Here is a 26078-nt window from a genome sequence, read left to right on the forward strand (position 1 = left end):
TATCTTCGAGAGTCTGAATGGTCCTTTCTGCCTGACCATCGGTCTGTGGATGGAAAGCGGTGCTCAAATTGACCTTGGTACCTAATCTTTTCTGAAATGCCTGCCAAAAATATGCCGTGAACTGAGGGCCTCTGTCAGATATGATTGAAACTGGAGTACCATGCAATCAGACTATTTATTTGATGTACAACTATGCATACTGCTCTATGGAATCTGTCGTCTTTACTGGTAGGAAATGCGCGGACTTTGTCAGCCAAACTACAATAACCCAAATTGAATCATGCTTACGGTATGTGCAAGGTAGACCTACTACGAAATTCATATTAATCATCTCCCATTTTCACTGTAGTATCTCTATATCTTGAGCTAGGCCACCAGGCCTCTGATGCTCGGCTTTGACTTGCTGGAAATTCAGACATTTAGCCACATGATCTGCTACTTGATTCTTCATGCCTATCCACCAATACAACTCTTTCGAGTCCAAATATATTTTGGTAGCACCTGGGTGGATAGAGTACCTCGAACTGTAAGCTTCTTCCATTATGGCCTTCTTACGACCATCTACATTAGGCACACATAACCAATCATTCAACTTCAAAACTCCATCACTTCCTAGAGTGAAAGCAGTGATTTCTTTGTTTCTAACTCCTTCTTTTAACTTCACTAAGTACGGATCTTCATCTTGCTTAGCCTTAACATGTGCAACTAAAGAGGATTGCGCTAAGGCATAAGCAGTTATACCTCCTTCTTCGGTCTCATTCAGTCTAATTCTATCATTTGCCAGTTTTAAAATTTCTAGACCCAAAGTTTGCCTTTGTACTACAAGATGGGCCAAGACACCCATTGACTTCCTACTAAGTACATCTGCTACCACATTAGCTTTGCCCGAGTGATAAAGCATATTGATGTCATAATCTTTCAATAGCTCGATTCACCTTCTCTGTCTCAAATTTAATTCTTTTTGCTTGACAATGTACTGGAGGCTTTTGTGATCTGTAAACACTTCAGAATGCTCGCCATAAAGGTAGTGTCGCCATATCTTTAATGCAAAGACCACTACTACAAGTTCAAAGTCGTGAGTGGAGTAGCTCTTTTCATGATTCTTTAACTACCTGGAAGCATAAGCAATAACTTTTCCATCTTGTATAAGAACACAACCAAGACCCACTCTTGAGGCATCATAATACACTGTGAACCTACCCGAACCTGTCGGCAAGGTTAACATAGGTGCAGTGGTCAACCTCTTCTTTAACTCTTGAAAACTCTGCTCACAAGCATTTGGCCACTGGAACTTTACTGCTTTCTGGGTCAACTTAGTTAATGGAGCTGCAAGTGAGAAAAATCCCTCTACAAACCTTCTATAGTAGCCAGCTAACCCCAAGAAACTCCTGATTTCAGTTGGCGTTGTCGGCCTTGGCCAGTTTTTGATTGCTTTTGTCTTATGAGGGTCTACTTTTATGCCTTCACTAGATACCATATGGCCTAAGAATGCCACTGACTGCAACCAGAACTCATATTTTGAAAATTTGGCATAAAGCCCATTCTCCTTCAAGGTCTGCAAGGCTATCCTGAGGTGTTCGACATGCTCATCCTTGCTCTTAGAGTATACCAAAATATCATCTATAAACACGATAATAAAGGTATAAAGGAACGGCTTGAATACTCTGTTCATGAGGTCCATGAATGCAGTTGGAGCATTTGTCAACCCGAAGGACATTACTAAAAATTCATAGTGCCCGTAGCGAGTTTTAAAGGCTATTTTAGATATATCTTCTTCTCTGATTCTCAACTGATGGTACCCCGACCTCAAGTCTATTTTTGAAAAGTACTTTACGCCCTGAAGTTGATCAAATAAATCATCAATTCTTGGCAGTGGGTACTTGTTCTTAATGGTAACTTTATTCAGCTGCCGATAGTCGACGCACATTCTGAGAGACCCATCTTTCTTCTTGACAAACAGGACCAGAGCACCCCACGGTGAAACAATCAGCCTGATGAAGCCCTTGTCAAGAAGGTCTTTCAACTATTCTCTCAGCTCATTAAGTTCTGCTGGAGCCATCCCATAAGGAGGTATAGATATGGGCTGAGTGCCTGGCATGAGATCAATGCCAAAGTCTATGATTCTTTCAGGAGAAAGTCCAAGAAGGTCATCTAGGAAAACTTCTGGGAATTCTTTAATAACTGGAACAGACTGAAGAGCTGGTGGTTCTGATTCTGGATTAATGATGTGAGCCAAATAGGCGAGACACCCCTTACCAATCATTCGTTGTGCCTTAAGGTAAGAAATAAACTTAGCTACCAGCGATGCTGAACTACCCTTCCACTCTAAGACTTCTTCATTTGGAAATTGGAACCTGACTATCTTGGCACGACAATCTAACATGGCATAGCAGGAAGATAACCAATCCATACCCATGATCACATCGAAATACACCATTTCTAACTCTATGAGATCGGCCTCGGTGCTGCGACCTTGGACTGAAACTATACAACCTCTATAGACTCTTGTGACTTTTACTGACTCGCCAACTAGAGTAGATACTAGGAATGGCTCACTAGTATGGAGTCACATGCATAAGCATTATGTGAGCAGACTAAAAGTATACCTGTAATAACTTCTGCAGATCCTCTTCACTCTGACGATCAAGTGTAGAAAACAAACGGGGTTGTCCCCCTCCCTGAGTAACTCGATCAGCACCTCTGCCTACCCCATGCCCGGTCTGATTATGAGAACCACGAGCCTGAGGTGGTGCAACTGCAGTAGCTGAGGAACTAGAAGGACGAGTTGATCCACCACTGAAATTACGTCGCAACTTTGGGTAGTTGGCCTTTATATGACCAATGTCTCCACAATGATAGCAACCATGAAACCCGAGCTTATACTTTCCTGGATGTTGCCGCTTACATGTTCCACAAAGACCTTGTTGGTGTGAATGTTGCTCAGCATGACTCTGGCTATGTGAGGATGATGTCCTAAAATTCTGATTCTGGCGAGACTGCTTTCCATAACTCTGAGTACGTCTGAAGGAACACCCACCACCTGACTGATTACTGGACTGAGCTGGTGCTAATGACTCCTTATTAGAGGAATCCCTTCCACCTCCGCTGGATGTACCATTAAACCCGCTCTCTGTCCGGCCTTTCTTGTTATGCTCTTTTTCTTCTCTCCTTTGTTGTCTGTCTTTTTCTAAGTGCTTGGCGAATCCCACAACAGAGGAGAAGGTTGTCATCCCTACCGATACAGCTGATGTCGTATCCTTAATATGGTAAGCCAAACCACCAACAAACCTGCAAATCTTTTCTTTTTTTGTCTTAACCATGTGAGGAGCATGCTTACCTAACCTTATGAATTCCATATAGTACTCTTGCACACTTTTATTCCCTTGCTTGAGCTATTCGAACTCTGTAGCCTTAGCTTCCCTATCCTCTTCCAGGATAAAGTTAGCCATAATGGCCTCTTCAAATTCTTCACAAGTAGGCGGACCATCATCTTCATCTCTTTCCTTTTCCTATATCTCAAACCAAGCGCCGACCACATCTCTAAGTTGGTAAGCAGCCAGCTCCACAACTTCATCATCAAATGCTTGCATCGCTCGGAGGGCTTTCTTGACACCCTCCAGCCATAATATTGGATCTTCATCGGCTATAGAACTATGGAATAATGGAGGACTCAACTTCAAAAATTCATTCACTCTTGAGGACTCAGAATTGTTTTGTCTATTTTATTGAGGTAGAATCTCATCTCTTCTCTCGTTCTGGTTAGCCATGAAGGCTTTAAACATCTCCATAGCACTGCTGACAGCATTAAACATCTAACCCACCTCTGGAGATATAGTTGTCTAAGCCGGAGCTGTTGTTGGGGGCGGCACTGGATCATCATGCTCCACCCCTTCTTCCTGTTCAACCCGGGATACTTGGACCCCCTTTGTGGATTTACCCCTCCTTTTCTGAGTTGAAGCCTTCTTACTTCTACCTTGAGCCACAATAGTAGCAATAGTTTCTTGAGCAGCATCCTGAGTGTCGATGTCAGAGTTGCGAGTACGAGCCATTTCTGTGAGTTTTGGAGAAACGAATACATTAGATAATTTCTTAGAGGTAGGATCTACTACACGATCTAAAGTATGAAAGAAAATGAGACTTTTCCTAAATGCTTGTAGCCTCCTGTTTATAAGTATGACACGCTTCATACCCATAAATAAGACTCTACTAACACGGCTTCATAGACCCCTAGGACTCGATAAAACTAATGCTCTGATACCAAGTTTGTCACGACCCAATTTCTGAACAAGCCGTGTCCGGCACCCGATCACTGACATGACCGAGTGAACTATCTGCACTTATCAAATATATTATAACTTCAAACTTTATATGCAGTAAGGTAATACTTTAACCAAATACTTTTAATTAATTTAAATATCTAAAATAAACCAACTCTAAAATTTTATTCGTAGTAATCATTGAAATACTACCGAGTTATTATCAAAAACATCTTAATCTTAACCCAACAACTATGTCTATGAAGCCTCTACTGATAAACTGACGCACTGCTCAGGACATGAGATTTTCTGGCCAGTTCTCTAAGTAAACAAAGAAATAGCTAAATAATGATGACTCAAAGGAGTACTCCACGAACAAAAGCGGAGCTCACCAATAGTACTGAAAGTGAGGGAAGTCCTAACCCGTAGCCTGCTCGCCTGCAAAACCGGTTCCTACGTTGTACCGCAGACCAACATAGATTCCCAAGATAGAACGTCACTACCATTCATTGTACTCAGTGAGTCTCAATGACAGGGGACGAAACTTTAATAACATATACATTACGAGCAAAGATTCTAAATGCATGTAAAACATAAAGTTTATAAGAACAATTCTAAAATAATTACATAATAGCAGTTTATGAATATTCTAAAGGAAATTCTTTTCTTTTTCTTTCTTACAAAAAAAATACTTCACTTTATACTTTGGGAGTTCTAACTATCCTGACCTATTTTTGTCTTAGTCACCGTGTGATCGGCACGGGTTCGATCCCAACCTGATCGAATAGGCCCAATCCACGAGGTGCCACTCGCTTCATGGTTCTCAGCACTCATGTATCATACCTTAGTATGGCTAAGTAAATTCTCAGCAATGAGACCCTCGGCTCGTGTGCTCTCTACTTTGGCACAAGTAGTTTCAGGAAGTCAAAGCCTTGGTCAGGACCCTCGGCCTGGACGATAAACCCTTCTCAGAATAAAGGATACTCCCAAAAATCTTTTCTTTCTAAAACTTCTTCTTGTGACTTTTCAAGTCTAAATCTATTCTTTATGGAACATCATGTACATGCTCATGCCGGTATCCTTAAATGTAAAGCATGTCATACGAATGAAATAAACATTTAAAAGTATTTTTAAAGATTCTTGCTTCTTCATAAATTTGCAACATGAAAATAACATATAAGAATAACATAAAAATCTGAATATTTATGCACATATATCATAATAAATCATCTAAACTTTTGCTAGAACAATTCTAAGTTAATAGGTACTCATTCGCTCCAATTAAGTAAATATAAACTCTTTTAAACAATTCATCAAACACCTTGTATGCGTGCTTTTGTGAGCTAAACCACTTTAGTAGAGGGTTATATCAACTCACCTCAAAATTCGTCGAGCCAATACGTAGGCCCCAGTCTAATTTATATCCGTCAAATAATTAATTCTGCAACAACCAATGCATTTTAATTAATTTTAGAGTTTCACACCTAAACATGAAATTTATTAATGATATAGAGAAAGAAGGAAATTAACTATTTATTTCTTACCTATTACTACTGTAGGGTAATTGACAATAGGGAATTTTATATACCTGAATTCAAGAATTAGTGATTTGTAAAGAACCCTAGATTTTCTATTGCTGTGTGAGTAAGCAGCCTCTGTTTCGTGACTATCTGTTTCGTGAGCGAACAGAGTACTCTTTTTCGTCTAAGGCTTTTGTCTTCTGCCCTTCTGCGTGAATGATAAAACCAAGGTTCTGTTTTTCTTTAAGGCTTGAAGCCTTTGTTTTCCAACAGCCCATTTTATGGGCTTTAGGTTCTTTTTCCTTCTTTTTTTAGCTTAACTAATAATTAATGATGCCCACTTTTAATAATTAATAATATTAAAATTATTAATATTCCCCTAATTGTATATCCAATTATTTATAAATAGAAAAAAAACTCGAAAATCAATCACAGGGGTTTAAATCTGTAATAGAAGTATAATTTAAGATAGAAAAAAATTTAAATTCTATATTTAGTGCTGTCTTGAAACTTTTATAGATTTAAGGAGTGTTACAACAACCCTTCCCTAGAGCAGGTAAAGCAACTGCTTTAGGCCCCACATTTATGGAGGCCCATTTTTAATTACATCTAATAGACTATATATAAGTTTTTAAAAAAATTATATGTAAAGAGAAAATGTTTGATTTCTTTCTTTAACAAATATAGAGAAGAAGAGTTTGCAATTGCTATAATTTCTGTCAAGGAAATTGCATTTGAAATGAATATCGAACCCGAATTTCATAAGAGAAGTATGATATATATAGGAAGAAATAATTTAATGAGAATGTTGATAATAAAATCTCAAAATCTCTCGAATAGTCCTTTAGAGTTGATTACTTTTTATACATAGTAGACAAAGCTATTTTTTTTTATTTCAAAATAGATTTGAACAATTCGAAGAATATGAAAATATTTTTGCTTTTTTATTCAGCGGTAAAAAACTAAGATCACTATATGATGGAAATTTGAATAAATATTGCTTTAATCTTGAATGTTCCTTACAACAACAAACCCAATATAATCCATATATTGAGTTAATCTTGAACGTTCATCAAAGTATAATAATCAAGTAGATATTGATTGCTTAGATTTATTTTCTGAATTAAAAGTGTTAAGAAAAATAGTACAATTAGAAGATAATAGTTAAATTGATATACTCAATCAAATTAAAAAATTTAATTCTGTTCCAAATGCCTATATTATTTATAGAATAATGTTAATAACTCATGTTACCGTTGCTTCAGCGGCAAGAAGTTTTTTAAAATTAAAATTGATAAAATCTTACCTAAGATCAACATTGTCTCAAGAGAGGTTAAATGTATTAGCCATATTGTCAATTGAGAAAGACTTATTAGGAGAAATTCATTATAGGAAAATTACTAATAACTTTGCATCTAATAAAAGGTAGAAAAATAGATTTCAAATAAAACATAATAATTTTTTTTTGGAATTTTTTTTTAAGGCCCCTTATAAAGTTTGGCTTTAGGCCACAAAATTCGTCGACCTAAACTTTTAAAATTTGCTTATTTTGAAAAGTATTTTTTGTCAGATGTGATTTTCGAAAAGTACTTTTAGAGAGTAGCGGTTTGTTTGACTAATTAATTTGAAAAATATTTTTTTCCAATATTACAGTAGCAATGTGTGTTTAAGCAAGCTTTCAAAAAGTTTTTCTAGGGAGAAGCTATTTTTGTTGTTACTACTACTATTACTCAAAAGCACTTAATTTTTTCCTAAATGTTGGTCACACCTTAACTCTCTAATAAGCATTTTTTTTGGAAAAAAAGATTAAGCATTTTTGGCATAGCAAGAACTTGGTCAAACAGGCCACTCATAGTTTAGATTCAGAATAGTGGTCGAGCAGTTATATACTAGTATTCGGAAACAAGTCAAGACTTTGTGTGTCCCAAAATAATTCTTTATTCAGTATATACTCCTATATCATAGTACCTTTGGATAATTATCTTGCTAGTCTTGAGTACCTTTTTTACTTTTCTGGACAGCAATATGATAACCGTCCGCCTATCTCTTTTTCAATGATACTGATATAGATAATGAATTGTTAGTCTCGCCAATATTGTTGTATTTGTAAATAATAATTCTGAGAAATATAAGTTATCGTAATGAAACAGTAATTAATTCGAGCCCACTGAATTCACAGTGTTTCCTTAAGGAATTTAATCCCCTCCTAGTACCCAAGGTTATGGATTATTTCCTCCCAGGATACAACGAATCACACACTGGTGTAGCGGTATTTCAAACCCCAGTGTTTCAGCGAACACAAAGTTCAAAGGAGTAGAAACTCAGAAAATCATATGGAAATGCTGAGAGGAAGGAGTGCAATGTATAGCCAAAGTTGAATGTTTTCAGTTTTGTGTTTTTGTGTCTTTCTTCAACAGCTGTGCTGCACATATTTATAGCAGTCAGCTTTGAAGATGAACGACCCTCCACCCTCCATGGTGGTGCATGCACTAGCTTGTTTGTGGAGCAAGCACTTGGTCATGGTGGGAAGAGCATTAGGCGGCTATCAATCGATCATTTGACCGAAGCCGAAGCCGAAGCCGAGCCGAGCGATGACGACGGCGTGAGGCTTGCTATCTTCTTAACTCTTTAAGAGCTACAAGAAGAGCAATTATATATATACCCATTAAAAATCTTTTCCTCTTCCAATATGGGACAATGTCTCATTGTCAAGAGGGGGAAACTTAAAATTTTACTCAAAAATTTCATTTTTCCCTCCATTTCCCATTCACCCTCATTTTAAGACTATTTCATCTTAAATAACAAAAACCTCACCATGAATTTCTTAGTACCTATTTGTGTGTGTGTGGCACAACTTTAGCACATATGCTTGCACAAAATAGCTTATTGTATGGCCATTAATCTTGATCTTCCCTTTTCTTTAACCTTCGTTTCACTTTGATGTTATATAATATATTGATATGGCCATCCCACTAAAACATAATAGTGGATTGGGCATTATAAACACGATTACCACTAAGCATAAAGAAACAGCTCTATTTTAAAGTTAACTAGAAGTTCTTATAGGGTGCAAGAATTAAGAAAAATCTGATTTCATGGTGCTTCGAAAAAACTTTCCCTATACTGTTAGAGTCACGAGCGTATGAATTGTATTCTCTTTATATAGTTTTAGACAATCCTTATCTCATGAGTTAGTCTTTATGATGCAGTTAGGTCCAACAGTCTACTTTTCTTAACACGGCGTTAAGTAACGCTCCAAATGTCTGAGCGATCGTGTAGGAAAGTTTTAGAATTCCACATTGCTTAGCGTCATAATACGATTTTGAACAATTCTCGCCTCATAGCTACCTTTTGTGGTTGAATAGATCCATTGAAATTAAATTCTTCCTTATAAGAAAAGTAAAAGGAGTTGAATTCTTCCAACCACCAGTCCTTCTCTCAGTGACAGTACGAATCCAAAATCACTAATCATGAACACTCTAGTTGAGTTTCTTGCACTTCTAGTCTTGTTTTCTCCAGCTTGTTTAGCTAAACAAGCCAACTTCACTGATTATGCTGCTTTACTAGCGTTCAAGTCTAGCCTTTTATTGGAACCTCACAACATTGTGTCCAAAAACTGGAGCTCAAAAACACACTTCTGCAGCTGGTACGGAGTTTCATGCTTGAACCAGAGAGTTGTAGCTTTGCAACTTCCTAATTTGGCCATTCAAGGCGAAATTGTTTCAGACATTGGCAACTTGACTCAACTTGCTGTTCTTGATCTGAGTAGCAATGACTTGAACGGCAATTTGCCAAGTGAATTGGGCTTCTTGCAACAACTGAGACTTTTGAATCTGACCGGGAATTCTCTTCAAGGAACCATTCCTCCAAACATAAGCCGTTGTCACTTACTGCAAGAACTTCATTTATCAGATAATATGATCAAAGGAAGCATACCCCAGGAACTTGGCCTTTTAAACCAACTCAGGTTTTTGCGTCTCAACAACAATAACCTCACAGGCAAGATTCCATCTTTATTAGGAAACTTATCAAAGCTGGAATACTTTTATCTACATGAAAATGATGATTTAAAGGGTGAAATACCATCTGAACTAGGTGATCTTTCCAATTTGAAGCTCCTTTCCTTTCGTGGCAATAGATTCACTGGTTCAATACCTGCTTCAATTTTCAACATTTCAAGATTGCAAATTGTAGATTTGTCCATAAATGCCTTCTCAGGAGAACTTATAAGTGATTTGGGTAAATATCTTCCTATCCTTGAGCGTCTTTTTCTGGACAGCAATAGGATAACTGGGAAAATCCCTGTTTCTCTATCTAATGCATCAAAGCTTACTGATCTCTGGTTAACTGAAAATGATTTGGAAGGAAATATTCCAAGTGAGTTTGGTAAGTTGCATGAACTGGTCTGGTTTGAATTTGAATATAATCGAATTTCTGGTGCCATTCCGTCCAGCTTGTTCAATATTTCGTCGCTTGAAATCCTCAAAGCCAGGCATAACTACTTGAATGGACATGTTCCTCATGATCTTGGTACCTGGATACCTAATTTGCAGGAGATTTTCCTTTCACACAACCAATTTAGTGGAGATTTACCATCTGCAATTTGCAATGCTTCAAAGCTTGTGTATCTTGAAGTTGCTAACAATAGTTTTAGTGGACAAATTCCCATGATGTTAGGTAACCTGGTGCACCTTAAGAATCTTAATCTGCAAAACAATTTATTGGTAAACAAGCCTGGAGCCACATATCTTGACTTCCTGAATTCAATGGTAACTTGCTGGAATCTCGAGTACCTAATTCTTGAATCTAATCCCTTTGAATGGAATGTTTCCGGAATCAATAGGAAATTTATCAAGCAAAATGAAGGTCCTTCCTGCAGCGAATTGTGGGATTAGAGGCAGTATTCCAATAAGCCTTGGAAACTTAAGTAGCTTGATTTACCTGGGATTGGAAAATAATAACATTGTCGGTAATGTGGTTCCCTTCTTTATTGGCTTGCAAAATCTGGAAAGGCTGTATCTTACTGGAAATAAATTAGAAGGGCCTTTTCCAGCTGAACTGTGCAGCATACAAAGATTAGGTGTTTTGCACTTGGGAGAAAACAGACTATCAGGATCAATACCTTCATGTATTGGTAATCTGACTGAATTAAGGGAAATGTCAATTGCTGCCAACAATTTCAACTCCAACTTACCTTCAAGTTTTTGGAGATTAATAAAACTTGACGGTCTGAACTTGTCCAAAAACCTGCTGCATGGTTTCTTACCTTCTGATGTGGGAAATCTGAAAGCCGTGAACATCATGGACCTCTCTTTTAATAAGTTTTTTGGTGAAATACCCAATTCCATAGGGTCACTTCAAAATCTAGTTTCACTAGATATGTCAAGAAATGCATTTCAAGGTCCCATGCCAAATACATTTAGCAATCTAATTGTTCTTGAGTATTTGGATTTGTCTAGTAATGCTCTATCTGGTATGATTCCCAAACCTCTCGAGCTATTGCGAGATCTCAAGTATTTCAATGTTTCTTTCAACAACTTGCAAGGAGAAGTTCCAAAGAAAGGGGTATTTGCAAATCTCAGTTGCCAGTTTTTCATGGGAAATCCAAGACTTTGTGGAGCACCTGACTTACATATTCCTTTGTGTCCAGCTCGAAGCAGCACGACAACAAGGAAAAAGTCTCTTATCCTTGGAACAACAGTATCTGCTGCTGCAGTATTTCTGATATTGGTCGCTTTGTTTTTCACATGGATGATTTGGTCAAGGAAAAAGCATGTGAAGAGCAAAAATGGAACTGATTCCTCATTCAGAATGGGTCATCAGAGGATCAGTTATTATGAGCTTCTCCAAGCTACTGAAAACTTCAGTCAGTCCAACCTAGTGGGAAGTGGAAGTTCTGGTACAGTATACAAGGGTAAGTTGTCTGGTGATAATGTCTTTGCAATCAAAGTTTTTGATATGCAATGGCAAGGGGCTTTAAAAAATTTTGATTCAGAATGTGAAATTTTGAGCAATGTAAGACACAGGAACTTGGTCCAGATTGTATCAACTTGCTCAAATATGGATTTCGTGGCGATGGTACTGGAGTATATGCCTAATGGAAGCTTAGATAAAATGTTATACTCCGATAGAAATTGTTTGAGCCTTGTTGAAAGACTCAATATAATGATCGACGTAGCACTGGCCGTAGAGTATCTTCATCATGATTATACAGTGTCGATTGTGCACTGCGATCTAAAGCCGGCTAACGTGCTTCTTGATCAGGATTTGACTGCCCATGTGGCAGATTTTGGGATTGCAAAAATGTTGGCACAAGAAGGAAACAATGCTCAAACGAAGACCCTGGGAACTATTGGTTATATTGCTCCAGGTATGATAATGTCTTGAACTGCAGGTGTCCTATGTTGGTTTCTTTATTCCTTTATGGATTTGTTTGGTAGGAACGAAAACATTTTCCTAATGAAATGAGGAAAATGACTTGCATACTATATACTACGAGGAGGAAAAATATTTTTCAAAACTCTCTTTCAACCTTTTTCATCCTTACTGCCACCCCCAATGCACACCATCGCCACCCCGGGCCCAAGACCCCAACCTACCACCTTGCACCCAACCTCAACCCACCCCCCTACCTTGACACCCCTATCCCATCCCCAACCCCATGCCTCGGCCCACCTCCCCCTCCCTAGCAAACCTCCCCACCCTCACCCCCTTCCCTCCGCCCCGGCCCACCAACTACTGCCACCCCTCTCCCGCTCAACTCGGACTTCGCAACTCGAAACAGGGAGGTCGGGGCCGAGGGTGGGGGTGTCGGGGCCAGGGGCCGCATGTCGGCCTGTAGGGGGCCGTGGCTGGGGACCATGGTGGGGGTTCGGGTCAGGTCCTGTGTCTGGTTCGGGCCCGAGATTATAGTATTTGCTTGAATTATTTTATTAAAATGCTCTTGGGACAATAATTTTTCCTTACTAACCAAATACCAAAAAATAAGGAAGAAAACCACTTGTTTTCCAAGATAATATTTTCTAGGAAAACATTTTTCATCGTACCAAACACAACCTACAACTACCATAACTTTGATTTTCATCCCGTGTCATAATTGATTTCACAGTGGGAATTTCACATAGTCCAGAAACTTTTTCTTTTATGACAGTGGCAGTTTATAACATTTTGTACTATAACATGGGCAACTACACATTTCTAAGTTCCAAAAAATCTCAATTTAAGTCCATGGTTATCTATTTGGGCATAGTTTAACTGGGAATTTATTGCAACAGAATATGGTTTAGATGGGCAAATATCCACAAGCAGTGATGTTTATAGCTTTGGGATTTTGTTGCTTGAGACATTCACAAGAAAGAAGCCTACTGATGACATGTTTGGAGGAGACTTAAGCTTGCATAAATGGGTATCTCTCTCATTTCCTGATGCTGTTATTGACATTCTAGATGCAGACCTTGTTAGTGACATTGCCTTTACAAGTGATGAAAACCAAAGCCGAATCAAACAGTTGTTGGTTTCGATCATAAATGTTGCATTCCTATGTTTGAAAGAGTTACCAGAGGAAAGGATAAACATGAGAGAGGTTGTGGTGCAGCTGAAGAAAATAAGAGCTGAATTAACCAAGATTTTTAGCAATTCTCATACAAAACCTTAGAAAAGGGATTGATGCAGCAACAAGCAGAATCAGTTTCTCGATATCCTACATACTAATTATGTGGATATTCTCCGACGTTGTCTATCTTTTTTAAGAGCTATTATGGACCTTCCACATTTGTAAACCTATCAGTTCTTTAGTGAATAGTCTTTGCAGTATTCGTCAATTTATATGCAATGTTGTATCTCCTAGTCTTTTTCTATATGAAGCCATGTGTATAATCCACTCTCCTCATTTATCTGCCAAACTTTTCATCTACTCCTTTTAAATGTTTTCTCTTCACATGAAGCTAAGTATTTTCTGTTTCTTCTTACGTTTGTCAAAATTTCTTATTAATTTGGTTGATACCGCTACACTTTGTGCACAAAAAATATGCAAGGATGTGAAGCCAGCTAAGGTCCAAAGAGTTACTCAGGTAAGAAACCTGTTTACTTGGAGAGAACCTGCAATCTGCATAGACTGCTAAGCTAATAGTTTCTTCAAATCTTGCTATGTTTAGGTATTTCAAACTCCTTTTTAGAGGATACACCAGTTTTTTGAGGATACCTTAATTCTTATCATACTTTGACATCTCTAGTTTCCTCTCTAGAACTTATGCCAAGTAGGGGTGTTCAAAACCGAACCGAAACCGAACCGAAACCGAAGCTTAATGGCTTATTGGTATCGGGTTAACGGTTTAACGGACGGGGAACGGATTGAAGTTTTTTTATTAACGGCTTATCGGTTTGGGGGTGAATTATTCAATTTTCTTAACGGATAATCCGTTAACCCGTTAAGTGTATATATCTTAATGGATAATCCGTTAACCCGTTATGAATATATATATATATTAAATATCAAAAACCTTCCACTTCTTCCAGTACTTTATCTCTAAGTTCTAACGCCTAATTCCTAAATAATCAGAACCCTAATGCCTAAACTTCAACCAGTAGCCACCAGCAGAATTATGGTTCTCTTTATTCGACCATAATTCAACCAGCTTCAGTAGAAATTCAACCAGCACTCCAGCAGCCACCCGCAGTACTCTATCTCGTCGACTTCCAGGCTTCCAACACTCTATCTTAGTGCCCTAGTATGAAGAGCAAGCTCATATTTTTGCTTTTTAAAATTGTAAATATGGATCCATCACAGCCTTTGTGTTAATTATTAATATATTGTTAATGAACAAGAAACAAAGGGAAGGACCGCACGTTTATTGTAATTTTGCTTCGTTTGTGCTATGAATAAATTAATAAAAGCTTAGATACCATTATATTTAATGAGCTAAACTACTGAAATTGTTCCTTTGCATCTAAACCAGGCAATCACATAGTTATCTCAATGAAATTTGATATCATTGTATGATCCATGTTATAGCTAGCAAGAGTTACAGTGACATATCCATTAGAACTACTTTTTCCTTAATTACATCATATCATAGTCTGCTTTGGGATATAATGTAGACTACAATATTTTCTGTTTTTTTCACTCTACACCACATGACACACTACATCATTCTTATGTAGGCGTTAACAGACATGTATGTCTGGACTCAATGTGTAATTTTCTATTTTGAATTTGTATGCAAGGCGGTCAACAAACAATTAATGCACGCAATATAGATTGAATTAGGCCGATAAACTGTCCGATAAGAGCTAAACCGATACCAATTCGCCCGATATCTTATCGGGTGGCTAGCGGATTAATATATTTAAAAACCGATAACCGTTAAGCCAAACCGTTAAGAGTAATTAACCGCCCAATCTGCCCGATAAGCAGCCCTAATGCCAAGTACTGTGGCTGAAAATGATTACGGACTGGACTTAGAAATAGTTCAAAATGCAACTCAATGATTCATAAATTGTGATAAGACAGATTAGGCTTGCTTTAGGAATGTAACAAAACAAGGCATGGGGAAATAGTTCATATGTTATTCCATGAAGCAATCTGTATATATGCATGTATCCTAACTATGGAAAGAATAAAAAAATGAAAAATCCTGTAGATCCGCTATTAAATACCTACAATCATGTATGTTACAAGAAATATGTCTACATTCATTCTATCATGAATGTAGAATCCCTAGAATCATGCTATCATGCATATTACAAAGAATATACTGCATTCATAACACTCCCCTCAAACTGGAACATAGATATTGATCATGCCTAGCTTGTTACAAAGGTAATCAACTCTAGTTCCATTCAATGCCTTGGTGAATAAATCAGTTAGTTGCTCTCATGTTTTCATATAGCCAGTGGAAATCAAGTTTTCCTAAATCTTCTCACGAATAAAATTATAGTCGACCTCAATATATTTAGTTCTTTCATGATACACCGTATTTGAGGCAATATGAAGGGCAACTTAATTATCACACCAGAGTTTTGCTGGTGTATGATGTTTCAACCCAATTTTAGTTAAAAGATGATGTATCTACATAATCTCAAGCGTAGACTATAACATAGCTCTATACTCGGACTCTGCAGTGGTCGAGATACAATATTTTGCTTCTTACTCCTCCACGATACTAGGTTCCCTCCAACAAAGACACAATAACATGTAGTAGATCTTCTATAAATTTTGGATCCCACCCAATCAGCATCTGCGAAACACTCTACACGAGTATGGCCGTGGTTGCTATACAATATTCCAGGTCCAGGAGATCCTTTCAAGTAACATAGAATATGTTCCAAAGCTTCCCAATATTTGACTGTAGGTGCACACATGAATTGTCTAACAACACTCACAACAAAAGCAATATCTCGACAAGTCACAATGAGACAGCTCAACTTCCCAACTAATCTCCTATATCTCTCAAGATTATCAAAGAATCGCCATCATCTTTCATAAGATGTACATTAGAAACCATTATAGTACTGCAGGGTTTGGCTGCCAACTTTCCGGTTTCTGCAAGTAGATCAACAATATACTTTCTCTGAGATAGAAGAATTTCCATTTTGCTTATATTCAATTCTACTCCAAAAAAGTATTGCAACTGGCCCAAATGCTTAGTATGCAAGAAAGACTTGAAGAAAGAGATCCGCGCATAGTCACTTCCTGTGATAACAATGTCATCAATATATACAACAAGGAGAATAGTGCCAGTTGCTGATTGCGGATAAAAGAATGAGTGATCACACTTACTCATTTTCAGCCCAAACTTCTGAAGTACCTCACTAAACTTGCCAAACCAAGCTCGAGGACTCTACTTCAAGCCATATAAGGACTTCTTCAAATGACAGACTTTCCCATATTCCCCCTGAGTAACAAAACTGGGTGGTTGCTATATATACACTTCTTCCTGAAGATCACCATGAAGGAATGCATTCTTGATATCCAACTGATGTAAAGGCCAATTCTCGGAAACAGCTAGAGAAATTAATAAGCGGACAGAAGTGAGTTTGGAAACCACGGAGAAGGTATCGAAATAATCTACCCCATAAGTTTGAGCATACCCTTTAGCAACAAGTCTAGCCTTAAGTCTTGCCACAAAACCATCAAGATTAGCTTTAACTGTGAAGACCTGTAAGTCCACCAAATCCGACGTGTGGTTACCCGGCATGTATTATTTTCTCAAGCATTGCATCAAACCATCCGGGATGATTCAAAGCCTCCTTCACTATATTGGGTATCGTGATGGACTCCAGAAAGGCAATCATAGATCTAGACATAGAGGATATGCGGACATAGGAAACAAAATTAGCAATGAAATATGTGGATTTGCAAGTACGTATACCTTTGCGAAAAGAAATAGGAAGGTCAAGGTTTTCTGAAGGATCAGGCGGAGGAGGATCTGATAATGAAGGAATTGTTGCAGGACATGTCTCATTTATCTCTCGCCTTCGCGAGTAGGCTTGAACAATTGGCGGTCTTACTAACACAGTTACATGACATGTCTCATTTGTCTCTCGCATCCGCGAGTAGGCTTGAGCAGTTGGCGGTCTTGCTAACACAGTTGGAGCATGTGCTGAAGGCATGATAGCAGATTGGTGCTCAATAGAAGAACTAGGAGATTGCGGAACATCATCTGATTGTTCTGTCAAAGAACGAGTAACCTGATATACTAGCCACTCATCTTCCTCCCCTTGACTTGTAAAAATGGGAGGTGCATAGAAGAATGTTGTAGTCTTTGAAAATACCACATCACTTGACACCAGATATTTATCAAGTTAAGTAGAATAACACTGAAACCCCTTCTGAAGGCGAGAATAGCCTAGGAAAACTGTAATGACCCGACTTGTCATTTTTTGAATTAGCATCTCGCTCAGCGACTTAAGGTCCCAAATAGCTTTGTGATATGTATTATGACTTGCGTATGTGGTCGAGTTTGATTTTCGGATGATTCGGGATCAAATTGGAAGAACAATTCTTATTTAAGAAGCTTAAAATAAAAGAGTTGATCGGAGAGTTGAATTTTGAGCAAACGGCTCCGTATGGTAATTTTAGACTTAGGAGTGTGTCCGGATATTTTTTTGGAAGTCCGTAGTTGATTTTGGCTTCAAATGGGAAAGTTGGAAATGGAAGGTTTGGAAGTTTGACCGGGAGTTGACTTTGGTGATATCAGTGTCGGAATGTGATTTTCAGAGTTGTATTAGCTCTGTTATGTCATTTGGAACTTGCATGCAAACTTTGACGTCATTCCAGGTTAATTTGATATGTTTCGGCACGAATTTTGGAAGTTGGAAGATTTGGAAATTCATGAATTCGATTTGTGGTGCGATTCATAGTTTTGACATTATTTGATATGGTTTGAGGCCTCGAACAAGTCCGCGTTATATTTTAGGACTTGTTGGTACGTTTGGTTGAGGTCTCGGGGGCCTCGGGTGTGTTTCGGGGTGAGTTTTGAACGAGTTTGGGCATTTCGGCACTTTGATGATGTTCTGGAACAATTGAAGTGCAGAGGGCACATTTTGGAGTGGCGGACCTTACAGCAAAATTGCGGACCGCAGAGGAAATGTGCGGACCGCAGAAATCCTCTTGCGGCCGTAGAAAGTAGAATCTGCAGGTTCGATGGTCTGACTTCGGAAGCTTATATCTTTTGATCTATAAGGAATTTGGAGATGATCCAAAAAGGAAAGTTGTATCCCTTTGAGTCTAGTTTTCATAAATTAAATTATTTATTATTTAGATATTTGTATGGAAAGTTATGGTCTATTTACTGAAGCCTGGTAGTGCAATCACTACTGGACTGCGACCGCACAATTTGTGTTGTGGTCGTAGAACCTGGAATGTGCGGACCGCACAAAAAATGTGCAATCAACACTTTGGAGGTCAAATGTAGTACCATATAAATGAGGCTTTCATCTCATTTTTTATTTTTGGACTTAGAAAGCTCGGTTTGTAGCGATCTTTTGTGGGTTTTTCAAAAAAATCATCGGGATAAGTGATTCTAACTCGGTTTTGGCCATATTACACGAATTCATTATTATTTTCATCATGTAATTAGTGATTTTAGTTGGAAATTTGGAGAACAATTGTAAAAACTTCCTAGACTAAATTTTGGGATTTGAATGTCGATTCCTTATCGGAATTTGATAAAATTGGTATGGTTGAACTCGTATCGGAATGGGTGTTTGAATTTCGTAAAAATTCTATCAGGTTACTAGAGTCGAGGCCTGCGTTGACTTTCGGGTTGACTTTTTAATGTGAAATTTTAAGTCAACGTTTTATTATCTGAAATTATTTCCGATGAATTTTAATGAAGTAATATAATTTATTTGGCTAGATTTGAGCCGTCCGGAGGTCATTTCATGCAACAAGGCTATTTTGGAATATCAACCTAAATTCAAAAAGGTAAGTATCTTGCCTAACCTTGAGTGGGGGAATTACCCCTTAGGCATTGAGTTGTATGTGCCATTTGTATAATGTGAAAGTTGTATACGCAAGGTGATGAGTACGTACTCGGGCTTATATGTAAAAAAATTTATTGGTTTAAAGTCGTGGGCATTTTTAAGTATTAAATTGGAAATTACAGGCACTTATTAAATCCTTATTTGTCATGCCTCGTTCTTTATTTGTCGAATTTGTTTTATATGATAATTTGGTGTGATTGCTACTTTGATTTTTATGTGAATTTCGTTTGCTTGTTGAGTTGACATTTTCTGAAAATAATTACATTATGAGTTTTTCATCTGCAAATAATTAATTAAATAAGTTTAAATTGAGACGTTAATATTTATCATAAATTTGGATTAAAGAAGAGGGTGTTCTTGCTGAGTTATTTTTCCATCTTTGCTGTTGTATATTTACCCTCAGGAGCGCCCTTGTTGTTTACCTCTATTTGCTGTGTTGTTATCTTTCTGAAATTTTTCATTGTTCACTTCTCAGTAATTTCATTATATTATTATGTATTCTGTCTTGTGAATTGTCCTAGCAGTTGTGATATGAAATATGGGCACGAGGTGCGGTGAGTAAATGCTGATAATATTGGCACGTGAGTTGTCCGTGCGGTTGTGATAGAGATATGGACACGAGGTGCTGTGAAAATATGAAAGTGGGCTGAGACCCGTAATTTTTTTATGATTATGAAATGACGTGTCACAAGGTGATTTTTATTTAAAAGAATTATATTCAAAAATATATTATTTGAAATAATTATTGATGGAAAGTATTTATTTGGAAGAACTATATTTAAAATATATTTATTTGAAGGGAGTATATCTGAAATATATATTTATTTTGAAAGGATTACATTCTAAAGATTGTTGTTTGAAAAACTTATATTTGAAAGATTTATCCTTGAAGTACTTACATTTGAAAGACGTATATTTGAGGGACTTGATTAACTGGTTGTATTTGTGTTCCTTATTCGTTTGAGCAATATTTATGATGTTCTTACTTCCTTGTTGTTTATATCATTGGTTGATTCTTGTTGCCATCATTGCCATTTGTCTTCTATTATTATCATATACTGCTATATTGCACAGGTTATTTGACTAGTGAGTGTCTTGACTGTACCTCGTCACTACTCTACCGAGGTTAGTCTTGATACTTATTGGGTACCGACTGTAGTATACTCATATTACACTTCTGCATATTTTGTGTAGAGCTAGGTATTTGATCTCATTGATAACCAAGGGGTTAAGGCACTGCACAAACCGGCGCACTCTAGCCTCCATAGTAAGCAACATGAGAATGGAATATTTAACCATACGCGCGAACTCCATGTGATACTCCCACGCACTCTTACTTCCTTGCTTAAGGTTCTCAAACTCTACGGCACGGGCTACCCTAGTCTTGGCCGGTAAGAAATGGTCCATGAAAGCGTCAACAAACTCACTCCACCTTGTTGGAGGGCTTCCCTCCTCCCGAGAGTCCTCCCACAGCTCAAACCAAGAATAGGCCACCCCTTTTTGGCGGTAGGCGGTAGGCGGCCAACTCCACTCCCTCCGTCTCAGTAGCGCGCATAACCCGGAGAGTCTTATGCATCTCATCAATGAAGTCCTGTAGGTCCTCCTCGGGATTAGCATCCGTGAACACCGGAGGATCCAACTGAAGAAACCTGTTCACCCTGGAACCACTAGAATCCCCTTGTTGGCTAGAAGAAGTGGGTGCAACATTTGATCTCTAGGCTTGAGAAGCCACTATCTGTGTCAGCATCTGGATAGCTCCCCTAAGATCCCCGTCCGAAATACCAGAATCGGAAGCCAGGGCTGGAGGTGGAACCGGAATATCAGTTGGAGGAACCGTTGCACCCTCAGTAGGTGCAGGAACTGGTATGGCCTGGTCAGGTGTAGTGAAATCAGGCAGTGTAGCAGCCATGGGATTATCCCCACCCCTTCGGTATTTACCTGCATCATCAAATAAAGGGTCAACTGCCACTCCTGAGGCGGCATTGTCTCCTTGGCCAGATTTTGCTCTCTTCTTAGGTGCCATGTACTGAAAGTTAAAGGAATGCACGAATTAGAGGAGGAACAATTTCACAATCAGTTTCATCGCACGATCCAGAATATCAAAGAAGGGTATTATTCCTAAATGCCCAAATATCCTCCAACTTATAGATGTGGTCGACAACACACCGATAAGGAGGACTCTACTAGACACATCCTCGAGACATCCTAGGACACTTTAAAATCTTAGGCTCTGATATCAAGTTTGTCATGCCCCAAACTCGGGGAGTGCGACAGGACCTCAACCGAGTGAACTCGGTCGAGCAATCCTATTAGATACTTTCTACCCAACTCACCCATGATCAAGAGAAGACATGATTTCATTAATTAGACAGTAGGAAGATCATATATGCAATACTAAATCGTCTCTTGGTTATATTATTTTTAAGTTTCAAGATACACACATTCTTATGATTCGAGTGGAACAAGAGATCAAAACGCAACATAATCTGTTTGACTTTTCTAGCACCCATGTACAACCTACATAGTGTCTACGGAGCCTCTAAGAGATACAAAAGAGTGTTATGATGGTGCCGACAACAAGGCCCCGGCTATACCTCAAAACGAGATAATAATATGAACAAAAGATACAATACATGACCCTGGGATAAAGTGGGGCTCACCAAGTCTGTTGGGAAGAGGATGTACCACTATCGCTGATCAACACAGCCTACTATGGAACCACCTGCATCCATTTAAAGATGCAGCGCCCCCGGCAAAAGGGACGTTAGTACTGTCGAATAGTACTAGTATGTAAAACTAAACACCATCTCAATAAAATGAATAATAATACAAGGGGGAAACAATCATGAGTTCAATAAGAGCATCAAACAATACTAAAACATCAAGTAAGGATCACATAAGTTCTTAAGTCAATTTTCATGTTATTAGGTTGGGTGATCTTTAGAGCCGATATACTATAATTCACAATACCACTGTATTCTTACACGAAGTCTGATCACGACCCGATCGGCTAGGTCGTCTTATTTGAGACATCAACCATAACCACAATTTCAATTATCATTTCCAGCACAGTCACCACCATGTGTGCGGCATGGCGTTCGATCACGGCCCAATTGCCTAGGCCGTCTCACCCGAGACATTACCTTTTTTAGTCAATAATCTCACATCATACCTCTTTCACCTCTTTTCAATTCATTGGCACAAGTGGCCATAATTATCATTATCATCATCAACAATAATAAGGCTTTCCATTCAAGACATTAAATACACATATGAACAATAAGGAAATCTTAGGCACATAGAGGCTTTTCATACAATTTGGCATAAGATCCTGTATTCGATCTTGACTTGAAGTCTTAACATTGTTAACACATATTCCATATTTTGAACACATCCTCAAATGATAAGATTACATAATGAAGCATTTATAATACATATTGAGTATATTCTCTTCAACACAAGCACATTCAGAATAGCCAATTCTATTATGATTAATTTGGGACTTACACCAATTATATGAACACTGTGGGATTCGATTCTAAGAAGAAGCGGGTTTATCCAACATACCTCAATTGAGCTTCCTTAAACTTTTAAAATATTTCGGAATTCTTAGCAACTTCAATCTATTTTAGAAATAAACTAGTTGAACCAAAATTAGGAAGATGATCATAATTCTAGCTCATTTGAGCACATTATCAAACACTAGGTGTGCCTTAATATTTTTAAGACCCTTTTAGGAAAGATTTTATCATTCCTCAACCCATTCTCTACCATTTCTTTAGCTCACAACCTTCCCACATGCTTTAAGAATACATACATGCAAGATAACAACCCCCACACCCAATAATTGTCTTTCTAATTATCCCGTTTTTAGTAGATTTTCGAAATTAAGAACTAGAGCATAGATTCTTACCTTTAAGATGAGGACTTTCTCGATAATCTTCAAGGATTGAGCAAGAATTTTTGGATATGAGGTTAAAGGTTACTTCCCCGCTCTAAGAAATCTTTCTCACTCTAAAAATATCAGAAATATGCTCAAAAATGAACTATGGCATATGTTTTAACGAAATAGGGTCGGATTAAAAAAAAACTCAAAAATGAAGCCCCAGGACAGGATCTGCGGTCGCATATGCGATCGCATAATGGATATGCGGTCCGCATATCGGCCGCATAATTTGGTGCCAAAAACTAAAAAACATCTGCTTGGGTCTGCGGTAGTTATGCGGCCCGCAGACATGTTCTGCGGTCGCATAATGCGCCGTAGAACCTCCCTTCGCAACAATTCTAAGGCTAATTGTGTGATCAAAGTGAGGCCTGTGAAATGGTTGTGCGGTCGCATAACTGGCCGCGAAATTGACATAAAAAATAGCCCAAATAGCTGCTTCACTCAGTGGCCATCCGCAAAGTGATTATGCGACTGCATAATGGGCCGCAAAAATGCCTATTTCTGCCAAATATTTTCCTTCAACTTCCCAGCGCACTGTTCAATCCAAAGAGTTCGAACATTATTAACCTCTATGCCTACCACGGCATCACGGAACCCCGATTTTTAGAAAAAGTTTCACGGGGCCTTACAGTAAGGCACATTACAACCAAGCGTTGTAGATGGCATGCGATTAATCAGAAAATAAGCTGTAGATATCGCAACAACCCAGAAATGTTTAGGAACCTTTATTTGGAACAAAAGTGCCAGATCCGTCTTAAGTAGATGCATATTCTTCCTCTCAGCAACTCCATTTTGAAATGGTGTATCAACACATGAAGATTGATGTAGAATACCATGTTGTCTCATGTACGACGGAGATAACTCTGACCTGTATTTTTTAGCATTATCACTTCTTAGAATACGTACTGAAGCATTAAATTGAGCTTTGACTTCAGCACAGAAGGGAGAAAAGTGAGTAAATACTTCAGAGCGGATCTTCTTAAAGTAAATCTAAGTCATGCGAGAAAAATCATCTACAAAAGTGACAAAATACTTATGCCCAGTTTTGGAAACAACGGAACATGGTTCCCAAACATCAAAATAAACTAACTCAAAATCTGACTCAACCCGTTGTTAATCATTGGACCTAACGAGATACGATGGTGTTTTGCAAATCGACATGACTCACAATCCAATGAAGAAATATTTTGAATCGAAGGACAAAGATTCTTCAACAAAGGTAGAGATGGATGTTCTAATCGATACTGTACTTCAAAGGGAGACACATCATTGGAGCATGCAGCAGACCGTGGCTTCCATTCATCAAGAACGTAGAGATCATCAGATAAATATCCTTTACCAATAACCTATTTTATTGTATGATCTAGAAACAAACAATGATCGGGAAAGAACGCGACACAACAATTAAGTTCTTTGGTGATTTTACTAACATAAATGAAATTGAAGGCCAAGTTTGATAGGCTTAATACAGATGACAGGGTAATAGAGGAAGTTGGTTTAACAGACCCAAATCCAACACTCCAACAAGTTGATCCATCAACTACAATAACTGAAGTTGGTGCTTTGTGTGAGCGAAAGCTAAAAAAAATATTTGGATTACTTGTCATATGATTTGTGGCACCTAAATCAATCATCCATTTATTTGAATAGGTGATAAGGCATATTTCATCTGACCTAGCAAAAGTAGTAACTAAAGAAGATTCCTTAACCGATAATTTATATTGAAGAAATTTTTGAAACTCATCATATACCAAAATTGTTGGACTAGGAGCTGTAGCAACATTAGCCTTCATTTTTTCTTTTGTTTCTTAAAGCAAAATTCCAGCAGGACACCAATAAAGATAGCCCAAGAAATCAGCAAACAAAAGGGTCGCAAGTAGAACTTTATGATAAAGTCACACACAAATCAGAGAATCAATTTGAATCAAAGATGAGAGTATAAACAACAACAAATTACCAACACATGGTCACGATTCCATGAAGCACAGAACCAAATATATCAAAAAAATCAGAGAACTATCAAATCAAGGTGCCGAACAAGAGAACAAAAAATACCAACCAAATCATAGAATACAAATCTATCAGCAAAGGAACAATTTAGTTTTGCCAGAAAAGTGGCCGACCAATCACTTTAACCGCAATGGAAGCCTACAAGTAGCCAAAGAATCGCTGAAAAATTCTCCACTAACTTCAGTCGACACCAGGAGGAAAGATTTTTCTGAAAACTAGAAGATCTCGCCATAAACTGAGAATTACGCCGGAAAAATTGGCTGAAAATCGCTTGTACAGTAAAAAAGTGATCGAAAAATCATAAAAAATAATAGGCTCGGGTCATAATAGCTAAACAAAACGATCACCGAAAAAAGAACAGAAGTGACTGTCGGAGTCACCGACCAGAGTTTCTCACCATAGCTCTGATACCATGTAACAGAACAAGGTATGGGAAAATAGTTCACATGTTATTCCATGAAGCAATTTATATATATATATATATATATATATATATATATATATATATATATATATCATGATTGTAGGGATTTGATGGTAGATCTATAAGATTTTTTTTTATTCTTTCCATAGTTAGGATTTTCTGTATATATGTATGTGTCTACATTCATTCTATCATTAATGTAGAATCCCTAGAATCATACTATCATGCATATTACAAGGGATATGACTACATTCATTCTTTAACAAGGAAGCAATCCTAGATTTGGTAGTGATACGATCCGAGATACACAAAGCAGCAGAATATTAGAGAACGATAACTGAAGGCGAAGTCAAGATAGAATTTGTTTAAAAGTAATCAAGAATAGCCTGAATAATCAAATAGAGAAGAAAATCTAGAATCCTAAGTGAATGTCTCAA

At 37.9% G+C, this 26078-nt stretch overlaps 3 protein-coding genes across 3 annotated transcripts; 1 reads left to right on the plus strand and 2 right to left on the minus strand.

The window, feature by feature from the left end:
- Positions 1-2023: 2023 nt before the first annotated feature.
- Positions 2024-2437, minus strand: LOC138905676 (uncharacterized). Its single transcript, XM_070194195.1, has one exon. It carries the CDS (start codon positions 2435-2437, stop codon positions 2024-2026), a length of 414 nt encoding a protein of 137 aa, XP_070050296.1.
- A 157-nt stretch (positions 2438-2594) lies between these two features.
- LOC138905677 (uncharacterized) lies at positions 2595-3356 on the minus strand. The gene has a single exon (XM_070194197.1). It carries the CDS (start codon positions 3354-3356, stop codon positions 2595-2597), a length of 762 nt encoding a protein of 253 aa, XP_070050298.1.
- Positions 3357-9666: 6310 nt separating this feature from the next.
- On the plus strand, positions 9667-13614 carry LOC104119855 (probable LRR receptor-like serine/threonine-protein kinase At3g47570). The gene is made up of 2 exons (XM_009631453.3): positions 9667-12146; positions 13051-13614. The coding sequence occupies exons 1-2, from the start codon at positions 10601-10603 to the stop codon at positions 13428-13430; spliced, it is 1926 nt and encodes a 641-aa protein (XP_009629748.2). The 5' UTR covers positions 9667-10600; the 3' UTR covers positions 13431-13614.
- The last annotated feature ends 12464 nt before the right edge of the window (positions 13615-26078 follow it).

The sequence above is a fragment of the Nicotiana tomentosiformis genome, chromosome 2 (genome assembly GCF_000390325.3).
Source record: "Nicotiana tomentosiformis chromosome 2, ASM39032v3, whole genome shotgun sequence".
In the NCBI taxonomy this organism is placed as follows: domain Eukaryota; kingdom Viridiplantae; phylum Streptophyta; class Magnoliopsida; order Solanales; family Solanaceae; genus Nicotiana; species Nicotiana tomentosiformis.

Excerpts from the sequence above, each read along its gene's own strand:
- LOC138905676 (XM_070194195.1), bottom strand. The coding sequence starts at position 2,437 with ATGGTGTATTTCGATGTGATCATGGGTATGGATTGGTTATCTTCCTGC.
- LOC104119855 (XM_009631453.3), top strand. The coding sequence starts at position 10,601 with ATGTTTCCGGAATCAATAGGAAATTTATCAAGCAAAATGAAGGTCCTT. Across the intron at positions 12,147-13,050 it reads TATTGGTTATATTGCTCCAG|AATATGGTTTAGATGGGCAA; the intron begins GTATGATAATGT and ends TTATTGCAACAG.
- LOC138905677 (XM_070194197.1), bottom strand. The coding sequence starts at position 3,356 with ATGGAATTCATAAGGTTAGGTAAGCATGCTCCTCACATGGTTAAGACA.